Below are 12,034 nucleotides of genomic sequence, written 5' to 3' on the forward strand. Positions count from 1 at the left end.
ACCACTTGCTTCTACAAAGTCTGTCCAACACCCACACATGACATAAGCACTGCATAAATTCTAAGATGCAAATGGAAGCAGTTAGCTTAGGACAGCAGTCACCCCATGCATTACATTACAGTAGAAAGATTATTCACAGCAAATGACAAGAGAAACTTTATTGTAGCTTCAATGAAGATCAAGGATGAGATGAATGATGATGAAATCAGCTGAATGGAGATTATTTTAAACAAGACCTGTAGACTCAAAAGGAACACCTGGATCCTGTAAATGGCATGAAACTGCTGAAAATATTGAAAGTGCAAGATGTTAAGTGATGAAACAAAATTTTTATTAATATGTCAGATGAGTACTCTTCTAGTGGTAAGGTATTTTTATGATTAACAACTTTACAATTTTTATGACAGTTGTCAATCTATGCATTCAACATGAATGAAAAGTGATAAACAAACAGATATGAAACCAGGCAGTTGCACTTAGTTTTGTTGAAGTTGGCAAACTCACAACATTCAATCTTCACAACAGTTGGGCATGTCAACTATTGTGATGAGTTTTGCAAACGAAACAGTTAATTTCCTATAGTACAAATTTACTTGTTCCTTTATCCAAAGTATAAAGCAAAAAAAAGATCCTACTAGGATTTCAGAGCTCTACATGTACAAACTCTGTTCAGTATAAATTCTAAGAAGTCCATTTACTGTGGGCAACAACGGTGGACATAGTATTTTAATTTATCATTTGGATCTTTTTCTATTTCCCTAAGCATTAATACATTTTATCATTTTCTAACTCTTCTTTTGTTTTGTTTAAGTATACAATACAAATTAAGTACAAAACAATAGTTTATTAATTATTCACAAATTAAATTTACATATCATTATTAATAACTATTCAATTAAAAAATAGCATGAAAACACATGAAAATATAGGTTGACACTTGGATAAAAGTTTTTATACAGCTACATCAACAGAAGTTAGGTAATACACCATGCTTCTATGAGGGGATGATAACAAAAGAGGCATGCCACATCAAAGCAAAATACTGAGCATGTAAAAATGGTATTGCTTTTCTACTAATACTGCCTGAAATTATTCAGTTCATGCTGGTTTGAAATCAACAAAAAACTCTAACAGATGTGGAATATTACAGCTATTAAATTATCATAAGGTTGGCAAAAGGATTATTTCTCACCTGTATTATGCCCTTTATTGGTTGAAATATCCCTTCACAACAAAAAATTAAAACAATCCAAAACTGAACACATGATCATTCATATTCCTAATAGACATTAATATTCACTGACCTTCATTTCTGACATGGCATCATCATCTGTGGTGAGACCAGCTCTTTCTTCGTTGATTCTCAATGCCCTTTCCTTTAGCATTTTGCTTCTGACAGGGCGACGAGTTATATAACGAGTACCATCGGCCCTTATTTTCACCTGTAGAAAAGTATATCAATAAATTATCACATAAAACGTTAATTATTGCAATTCTTTACTACCCACAATCTTTCCATGATGGTTCAAACTTAGAAATTTCATTTTATCTGTCATTTCTACAAAGGTACTGAGGTGTTACATACAAAATTAAAGTTACTGTATTCTTAGCCACTGATATCATCATCCATTGTAGTTTAACAATTATTTAATTAGTATATTGCAAAATATAACTGTCCTGGATGATACAAATACTCATGAAAAATAACTGGGTTTCTTTACAGCTGTAGTACTCAGGGGAAACTTCATATCATCAACATCCATTACATACTAAATCAATGTTAATACATCTAATTACATGCATATATCCTATCAATGTACAAAATCAAAGTTTCAGTGAGTTCCTGGGCTAAAAAGAGGTAATCAAAGGTGACCGTTTGAATCATTAGATCAAGATGAACTGGTCCCTTCTGTAAATGCATATCACATATACATTACATAAAATTTGTAAGTAAGGAGTGATTCCTTGCTTTGTAGCTCTGACTTTTAGACAAGATTTAGGAATCTCACCTTCCATTCCATCTTCACAGGCTGATCAGAAGAGGGTTTGGGTGGCACTTTCGGTGGAAGACCCGAGGTTGGTCCTGTTGGTGTTGTGGGTGCAGTGTTGCTTCCTTTGTGCAATGCTTGTCTAAATAACTGCTGTTGTAACCATATTGTTTGCTGCAAGTTGGCAGCATTTGTGTACATTGTTTGAGCAGGTAAAAAGGTAACATAGTTACGGTGACTTTCACAGTCTGGTTGGCTGGCCTTATGATTACTTGAACTATTGTGATGACTTGTTTCTGGGCTATGACCACTTGCTCTAAAAGCATGAGCTGCATGGATTGGAGGTAGTCGCATACACCTGCGACAACTATCACATGATATGGCGGAGTATGTGTCAGATTCTAGACTTACCTGAAAATATAAATTAAAAAATGGAACAAAAATTAATAATTATGTATACATATCTTATCAAAATAAAACAATTTCTTACAAATACTTGAGAATATTTGGGTACTATGTTTTCTAAACCACTTCAGTACAGTACGGATACAGAACTGCATTTAATAAAGGGAAACCTTTCTCAAATACTTTGTTGCTTTAAACTGGACTATGATCTTTGTTTCCAATAAAAACATTCAAAGTTTTATATCTATAATAATAAATTTCAGGACACCATTTTTGTTACAAACATAATCATTCATTACATAGCTACTACGCCTTTACAAGCTATAACACTGTCCTTCCTCTTACTCCTCAATACTGTACATAAAATCTCTGAGCTCTACATTTTGTAACAATTAGATTTCTCTTAGAGAATACTCAGTACTAAATCTTATTCCAGTGAGTAGGAGTATAAATACTTTAAAAGCAAAAGCTCTATTTCACTTTTGTGTAGGATAACCTATACTACTTTAACTGAAATAAACCTAATATAAAGTCATTTCATCATCAATTGTGATGAGGACTTTCCTTTATAAGCTGCTTTAAAATAAATAAGCAATTAAAGCTGAGATGCTGAAATTTGACTAACTAATTTTACATCAAGTATTCATGGACAGTCACTGCCAGAATTCTGATGAGTATACCAGCAGTAAAAATACAAATGTAATAAATAAAAAATATACTTACTTGGAGTGATTGATCATGAGTTGGAGGACAAAGTGTAAGGGTGGACTGCCTAAGTTTTGGATCCTGTACCAAACTAAGTTCTAATGCTGGTCTATGATTACTTCCCGTTGAGTCCCCTGTGTTATAGGCAGAGGATGAGTCCCTTTCCTCCTGGGGCACATCAGGACGTTTCACAGAATTACTAACAGGAGGTGAGGACTTATTTGATGAAGGAGAACATGGCTGAGGATTTTCTTTCACCCACTTCTCCACTGACTGCTGCTTCTCTTCTAAGTGATGCTCTCTGATACTACCAGTACTGCTACTACTCGTCCCACTACCTCGGGTATTACGACTACTACTTAAGTGCTGGAGTTGAGGTTGATGTGTGGGCATCTTTTGGTGATGACGTTTTGAGGGCGAGACTGTCGATGGGGAAGGTTGCTGACTACGACGAGACGTCCGACCAGGCTCATATGGCACACAGTAGATGGGTTCGTCGGATTCCACAACATCTGGAATGGACTCATATATATGGTCAGATTCAGAACCCACAGGCAGTGGTGTTTTTGCAGGCGGCCTGCAGAAGGAACCCTTTTCAACTCCTCTCTGCTGCTGTTTTTGGTATGTCTGCTTCTGGTGTGTTTCCTGAACTCTTTGGTCACTCTTGTGGTTAGCCTCCAACTGCTCACACTGGTGGGCCAGATCAGCCATTTGAGCATCAAGAGCATGCATCTCTCTGTCTATCGTTGAACAGCAAATGCTGCTACTTTTCCCTTGAGAACCCTTGGAGGAAGTTGATGATGCTGACGAGCACTTCTTTGCTGGTTTCCTTTCACAGGATGAAGATGAGGATGGTGATGAAGATCTTGTGGTCTCTTGTGCCTCTTCTAAAATGGGCTTCTTGATGATACTACTGCTACTCTGCATGGATAATGCGGGAGATCTGGAGGAATAGGAAAAAACATCTCTACTGAAAATATTTCACCACATCTACATCTATGAGCTAACGGTGATCAAATATCATTAACTGCATTGTTAACAAAATTATTACCTACAAGTCTCCATTTACTTTGACTAAAACTGCCATAACATGACTTCAACTACACAGTTATAATGTCAGTTAATAATTCCAATTACCTTTACTCTTTAAACAACAATAACATTCTCTTCAATTACTAGTTAAATATACTTTTCCCCTTTCCAGTGCCTCTTCTTGTTTTCTTCAAATTATATATAAATTATATTTTAAAATACCACATGTGTTTCATGGAATTTATTGAACTCACAGTAGGATGATTGCCTTAATCACACTGCTTATCTACCTTCATATATGACAGTATGTAATTTTTGTAGGAATAATCTCCTAACAATAAGCTGTAGCTATAAATAAGACTGCCACTGCCATGTTCTTCACAGACAAATATAAACAAATGAACACTTAAGAGCAGGAATATATGTCTCAAAACAGACACCTCTATTGTTAAGCATCTTCATTTTTATCTGTAACTCCCATTAATTCCAATGTAGTATTATAGAGCTTCATTGTAACTCGCTACAATTCACAACAGACCCACAGGGTCTGTGAATAGATAGACTAATTATTATTATTATTATTTTCTTTTGCAAGGTAGGGAAAATACTCAGTGGTCAATCCTCCTGTGATAAATAATGTATTTATATCATTGATCAACTTTTCCAATCCTCAACTAAATACGGAGGCAACCATATCCCACCACAGGCAAAGACCTCCAAATAGCGAATTTCTTTGTGTACAAGAATCTTATATACTGCATACAAACCAAAATGAAGTGCTGACAATTGCTTGTTAAAATACACAGCAAGAGCTGAGACACTACTCACCTACTGGTATGGAACTCTGAATTAGCATCAAGAAGTTCCACATCTTCATCTTCTTCCACGACATCTTCTAAAACCTCACCTTCTACGAGGTCATCCTCATCCTGAAATATCATGTTGAGCCATTATGAGATGGAAACAAATAATGATGATCATTGTTAACCTAAAGTTATTCACTAAACACACACAATAAAAACATAGCAAGCCTCTTGGGTTAAATAGCATGATTTCCAGAAAAGCTAATATGCTCAAATACCTTTCCACTTAAATACATGCGTGAGTGAGCTTCAAAAAAGATATGCTCCAAATACCTTTCCATTTAAATGCAACTGTGTGAGTGTGAGCTTCAATAATGATAATATGCTCAAATACCTTTCCATGAAAATGCAACAGTGTGTGTGTGTGTGTGTGAGATGTTTCACTTATTCCTCCTGAAATTCCATACAAGATAACTTACATAATACTGGGTCCGGGATACCAGAAGACTAACTTTTGTACCACAGCCAGCAAAAAGTTCTTCAGTTTGAGCTTTCGTCGTCAGTTCTACACCATTGATCTGCAAAATATAAGATGCATTACTAATCTGTAGATATAATTAATATAACAATAACAAAAATATGACAGCAACACATCCATGTGTAAAATGTGATTTGAAAACATAAACTGATAAAATGTCACAAGTCATTTTTAATTTTCTACTATAAAAAAATTGAAGTATATTATAACTAATTTGCACCTTCATGTAAGACCTAATCCAAAAATAAAAATAAATTTTTTTTTGCATCTAGGAGTAAATATCATTTATAGGAGAGAGATATAAGAAAAATAAAGGTGACAAAGGATTACAAAATAACTATACTGGAAGTAGTGCTTAATATATTATGCACACTACATTATGATTTTTATACACCTGAAAACCCTTCCCTTGCCAAGATATACTTATACTGGAAGTAGTGCTTAATATATTATGCACACTACATGATGATGTTATACACTAAAACCCTTGGCAAGAGATACTTGCACATGTAAATAACAACTATTAATGGAAAAGAAAAGAAAAAATAATTAAAGTCTAACAGAAAGTTAGAAATAAGAGGGTGCAACACAAAATAAGTTTAATCCAGAAAAAAAAGGTAATTCTAAGCCCTCATTCTGCGGTAAAGTAGACCATGGCAGTTGACGTTTTCCTACGTTATTTTACTTACTGAACAAGAATTTAAAGTAATATTTATTAGGACGACTGTATTTAACCGCCAGGGGCCAGTACTAAACACGGCAAAATACATTGGACGCCCCAATCCCAAGTGGGTGTCGTATCCGCGGTTACGTTCCTTGTAGGGTAATTCTGCAGAATAGTTCCGCATGGACTGCAAGGAACGTAACCGCGGATACGACATCCACTAGGGATTGAGGCGTCCAATGTATTTCGCCGTGTTTAGTACTGGCCACTGGGGGTTAATTACAGTCGTCCGAATAAATATTACTTTAAATTCTTGTTCAGTAAGTAAAATAACGTAGGAAAACGTCAACTGCCATCGTCTACTTTACGCGGAATGACGGCCTACACACCCAAGTGTGCAAATAGGAATAATCTTATCAAATCCGCAGATGTCGATCTTTTATTTCAGTGTGCATTCTTTCTCATCCACTCAAGTGACGATAAAAATGACGAGTCGTCTAACACCGGTTCTGAGCAAGCGTCTATTCTTCTTGTGTAAAGAGACAGAGACTCCTGAAGAACTTCAAGTGTTGCATCATCAAGATATTTGAAAATTAACTCATTTATATTTTAAGGTATTTTCGATTTTATTTTATCCTTTACCGAGAGTTCTCCCTGACACAAAGTTAGACTAAAAGGTATTTAGTGTGAATGGTGCTTTGTGTGAGGAGTTTTCTGTGTAGATGCATGAAATTGCCTACGCTGTGGCAGCTTCATACATCAATGGGATTTATTATTAATCTTGCAGTGGTTATTATCTTTTTGCGATACAGCCTAACACCCTCTTAATGAAAATGGCTTATTAGCTCAAATAAATATACATGCATACATATATAAACATACACACATATATGTATGTATGTATGTATGTATGTATGCGTGTTTGTGTGTAATAATTCACTAATGGGGACATGCAGCATACAGAATAACTATGCATAAATATACTTACGAAACTCGAGCTACCAAATAAAAAAATAAAAAAAATAATAAAAATAAAAACTTTCAAAACCATCACAGTAAATCTCTGAAACGTTTGGCAATACTACTGCCCTTGGCAAGAACAGTGCTCTCACCTGAAGAATTTGATCCCCTATCCTGAGTCTTCCATCCCTACTAGCGACAGTCCCTTGCTCGATCTGCGAGACCAGCACCTCGGTCACCACGCCCTTGTAGTCCTCCCCACAGACGCCCTCGTCCTCGGCTACGTCCAGGCCTTCGTCTTGGTCCGCCATGTGGGTCGGCGGAGGGGCTGGGGCGGTGCTGTAGTACAGCGTTAGGCCTAGTTTCTCCTCTGGGGACGTCCGCTCAAGCACTATTTCCTGCAAGAAAACGTTAACATTAAATGACTAATTAAGGCGAAAAGAAAACCATCAAGTGCAAAGTACTTACTGTACTCCCTCGAGTAACAAGGGCAGTTTTGGTCCCTTTCCAAGGTCCTCCCTTAGGCCTAGGCTTGGTGTTTTCTGTGGCCATCTAAGGGAAAAATCCTGCAATGTGCGGGACTGATAATTTTGGTTCAAGGGCAATTATTTTTCTTTCGTAAACATCAATCTATTTAATTGTTTTAAATCTATTTTATGAATAATAATCGGCGAAAATGAAATGTGTGAAACACACTAGACAGGAATTCCGAACGGTTTTCATAAAGAAATAGAGGTTTGCATACTTGTATTAAATTCACAGTTACCTGCAACAGAAATAATTACAATCCAAAGGTATTACCACTGGTATGTATGTACGTATGTATATCAACCACATGCCTTTACTTTTTGACAAGGTAGACCTAACAGCAGCTAGCTTTCCCGTTTTCATTAAGGAACGCAGAAAACGGTGTACTAAGGCAGAATCGAATAGCAAGGTAGGGGACGAAGACAGGCACACACCATCCTAATAAAGAAGAAGAAAATGTCCTGCAGGAGGCCTCTCTACTTCAGCCTGAACCTTCTCAACTCCACAATGCCTCGCCCGACGAAGCAGCTTCTCCTCTGCTGTAGCAGCTGCAAATGAATGCGCCATTGTTACGCAACAGGTAACGAACAATGGGAAGCAGTCACATTTATTTGCAACGTGACGACCCGGGTGAAGGAAAGCTAGAAAGCCTCATTTCGGAGGAAGACGAAATTCAGCGGGAAAGAAAGAAGAGAAAGAGAGAAAGAAAGCAATGCAGGACACGTCCATCATCCAACAACGTGGAATCTTGGTACGTTCCACCGTTCTGTTTTTTCAAGCTGCCTAAAATTATTCTTACCGATCCGGGATTATGCTCTCTCTCTCTCTCTCTCTCTGCACCAAATTAGATTTCTTTCTACTGTAGAAAAAAAAAAATTGAATTGAAAACTAAAGGAACACATTCTTAGAAACGAGAATCGTCAAGATTCCCTTAAAAAATGGAGAAAAAAAATCTTATGCTTGTCATAATTAAAACCAACACAACCCATTTACAAAAGATCAGATTTGAAAACAGCAATAATATTCAACGTTGCCCAATGCGCCGTGAAATGGAATTAATTACATTCCATAATGAGGTCTACAATATGGGAAATATGTCACGGCGACTAAAATCCATCCTCAAGCTACCTCACCGCCCACCCATTCCCTCCTCCAACTCGCCCCCCGCCCTTCAGTCACCCGGCAGGGAACCCAAGTACATTCTGGTCGCTGTCAGAGTTTATTAAAGCACTCAACCGCGTGCAATTTAGCGAGATCTGTGTTATTGCAGCGCGATGTGACAGCAATGGAGGAGGGTCTATCTAGCGTTCAGACACACTCGCCTGCGGGGGACTACTGACCAGGGCTGCCAGATTTCCAGTTTTTCCACACTAAGGAAATCCACACTCGGTCTCAGACAGTTGCCAGTTATGCATTATATTCGACTTTATCGAACTGAGGAATGTAAAAGTTGTTTAACATGATCTTGTAAGTGCTCAAAACTTAGCGTATGAATTCCCAACCAGTAGCTTTTTTTTTCTTACTGATAAATAAGGATAGAACAATGACCCTTTCCGTTTTTAGCTCATTGTTTAAACATTTAGTTAGATTTTTATTGTTTTTTTTTATGAGAGGGTAAAAGAAGCAAAACTTCTCAACAACAGTCGGCACTCTTTTAATATGATGATGAAAAACTGCAATGAAACTTATTTAATTTGACGATGAAAAAAGTAACATAGGTGTTTTACAACAAGTTTATATATATAAGGCATTTTAATCACATCATCGTAATGAATATAACGATAAATTTAAGATGTTCAATCCGGCAATATTGCCATATATATATATATATATATATATATATATAATATATATATATATATATATATATAATATATATATATATATAATGACTAGACCTATATGTTGGGCCAACTAACATTGTTGGTTATATGCTCGCAAGTGAACTTTAAAAAATAATTATCGCTGTATTGTATCATTGCAATTACATAATTACAATAACTTTCATGAAGAATTGAAGCTGCAAATGATGTCTTATTTTTTAGAGTAAAGTAAACTGGCAACGTATCCTGGACCTTGGCTAATGTACTGTTTTTATTTTACATGAGGATTTAATTACCACTGCATTATACAATTTCTCACTTTTATTGTTGTTATACTCATAGTCATTCATTTATGGCAATATCAACTGACAACGAAATCATGAGCGCTATCATCTATACTGATAAACTAGGCCTATGATTTTTGCTAAGGTCTTACGTTATACGAATTACAGTTATGAAATCATTAAAGCCCGTTTTTTTTTTTTCAAAAGTTTGTCACCGTAGTTGTAGAATAACCAAACTGATTATACACACATATTAATCATTTTCACATGCAAAAATTGCAATGTGTATTGTAAAGCTGTAAAGTGCGTCGCTGAAAAATAATTTGCTACCAAATGGCAGTATAAATGTATGCATACATTTCACAAAATTTTCAAGAAAATATACCATCAGAACTAGCAAATTAAGAATACTCTCTAGTATTATGAAAAAGAATAAATGTAGAATTTGTTGAGAACCATATTGAAAATAATTTTGGTAGGTAACTGAGGTTGGTTGACGCTGGCGCCAGCCAGTTCGTACGGTCAGGATCTAGCTTATATTCTAGGTCTTGGTTTGCACATGAATCAACGGTCAGCGTTATGCATCTGATAAACATCCAAACGCATCCACAACTTAAAAAGGATAAAATTAATTATTTATTTTTATGGATATTTGTGTGTGAGACTTATAAAATAGAATAGTAAACAATTTTCATTATTTATTTTTAGATTTTAACTAGCATACGCTCTTTAAGTAAAAAGCGTGGAAATTTTTACGTGTGGATTCCACACTCCACACCTAATCACAATGTGGACAAGATAAGCCGTATTAGTGACGTCATTTCCACACTTCGGCAGCCCTGCTACTGACTGAGTACGCAGGGCAGCAGCAGCCTGCTTATATACATCGCCGCTTGCCATCCACGGGTGTTTTGTTTAGGATAATTTCTTACTTCTCTCTCTCTCTCTCTCTCTCTCTCTCTCTCTCTCTCTCTCAAGATCAATTTACACTACAAATGGCTCCAAAATGAAGCTAAATTAAAGAACAGTGACTTACACGTACTGGATCACTAAACTGATGTTACTATTTTCGTTTCTAAGCCACTTTTACAGAGAAATTCACCATATGAGTAGCTACGACATAGAGTACAATCAGCTTCTCTGTACTGTTAGCTTTCTCCAAAATCCGTGATTTACCCCAAAACTGAACGGTTCCAGAATGAAGCAAGAATAGTCACAGTATCGTTCACATAATGCACTACTTACTTTATTTCATTGCTTATCTCTCAGAGTATCTGTAAAATTGGGCAAGTCATCCCATGAGTGGCCCCTAACAGAAGTAGGATTGAAAAAACATGAAATAATTTTACTCATTCTATACACGCCCTCATTCACTTCTTGCGTTACTGACCTGATCTGACCGCCTTATCTGCCAATCTCTTATCAAATATAAGTCTACACAAGTAAAGAGGCATGACTGAAATCACTGTTCCATTTACCTTCTGAATTATTTATTTAATTGGTGTGACAACCTCCTACGACGGCAACAAATAAACCCACTATCCTATGTTTACGGAAGCAGAGACATGGACATTTCAGATTTTTAATCTATAAAACATAATAATTCAATCTTTCGTTATTAAATCACAGTAAAACATAATAATTCAATCTTTCGTTATTAAATCACAATAAAAGTTGGGCATTCTCTTTGGTTCACCACCTTACAATACATACAAAATATCAATGGATATTTTGAATGATTGTACGTGCAGTGCAACTGCAGGACACAAAACATACCGCCAGTTTCGTTATCTTATTTCCATACATCTTTTGCCAGCCAATAATCACAGTCTGCAACACAACAACTTCCGACTGCGCCTTCCTTTCAAATATTACGGAAACCACGAAAGTAGTAAAAGTGAGAGAAGTGCATCGGAGAAGAATATGCAAAATAAATGAGATGGAACCCAAACAATAGACACCTATCGCAACTGGAGCGCCCATCAAAACCCGTCACAATCGAACATTACCCGCCAATTTTTCGCGCGCTTTTCCCACCTCGCATCTCTTTTTTCCCGCCAGAATTTCCCAACGCCGCGAGATTGAGAATCACCGCAAAGTGGTCCCAGGCGGAAGAGAAACCACTTCTATGGCAGTCTTTCCCCGTTGAGCCTTCGTCTCCCGAGCTATGAAAATCTTCGTTGTTTGTATACCCCGAGTTCCACCTTGAGAAATGGGGAGGCAGACAATACAACAATAGGAGCATTTTGCAACGGACTTATGATTTCGCAGGGAAAGGAGGAAGCTTTTCAGATGCGGTGATGT

The 12,034-nt window shown here is 36.6% G+C and overlaps 1 protein-coding gene across 3 annotated transcripts in view; it reads right to left on the minus strand.

The window, feature by feature from the left end:
- LOC135213021 (E3 ubiquitin-protein ligase PDZRN3-B-like) overlaps positions 1–12,034 on the minus strand; it is a 127,529-nt gene that overhangs the window by 5,716 nt on the left and 109,779 nt on the right. For 2 of the 3 annotated variants that reach the window (XM_064246828.1, XM_064246830.1), the window contains 6 exons: positions 7,248–7,493; positions 5,413–5,511; positions 4,959–5,059; positions 3,117–4,065; positions 2,010–2,399; positions 1,305–1,442 (listed from right to left, as the gene is read on the minus strand). In XM_064246828.1, coding sequence (XP_064102898.1) covers positions 1,305–1,442; positions 2,010–2,399; positions 3,117–4,065; positions 4,959–5,059; positions 5,413–5,511; positions 7,248–7,493 — 1,923 coding nt within the window. The remainder of the gene's footprint in view (positions 1–1,304; positions 1,443–2,009; positions 2,400–3,116; positions 4,066–4,958; positions 5,060–5,412; positions 5,512–7,247; positions 7,494–12,034) is intronic. The other variant, XM_064246829.1, reaches the window with a different exon arrangement.

This window comes from Macrobrachium nipponense, chromosome 42 (genome assembly GCF_015104395.2).
Source record: "Macrobrachium nipponense isolate FS-2020 chromosome 42, ASM1510439v2, whole genome shotgun sequence".
Lineage (NCBI taxonomy): Eukaryota > Metazoa > Arthropoda > Malacostraca > Decapoda > Palaemonidae > Macrobrachium > Macrobrachium nipponense.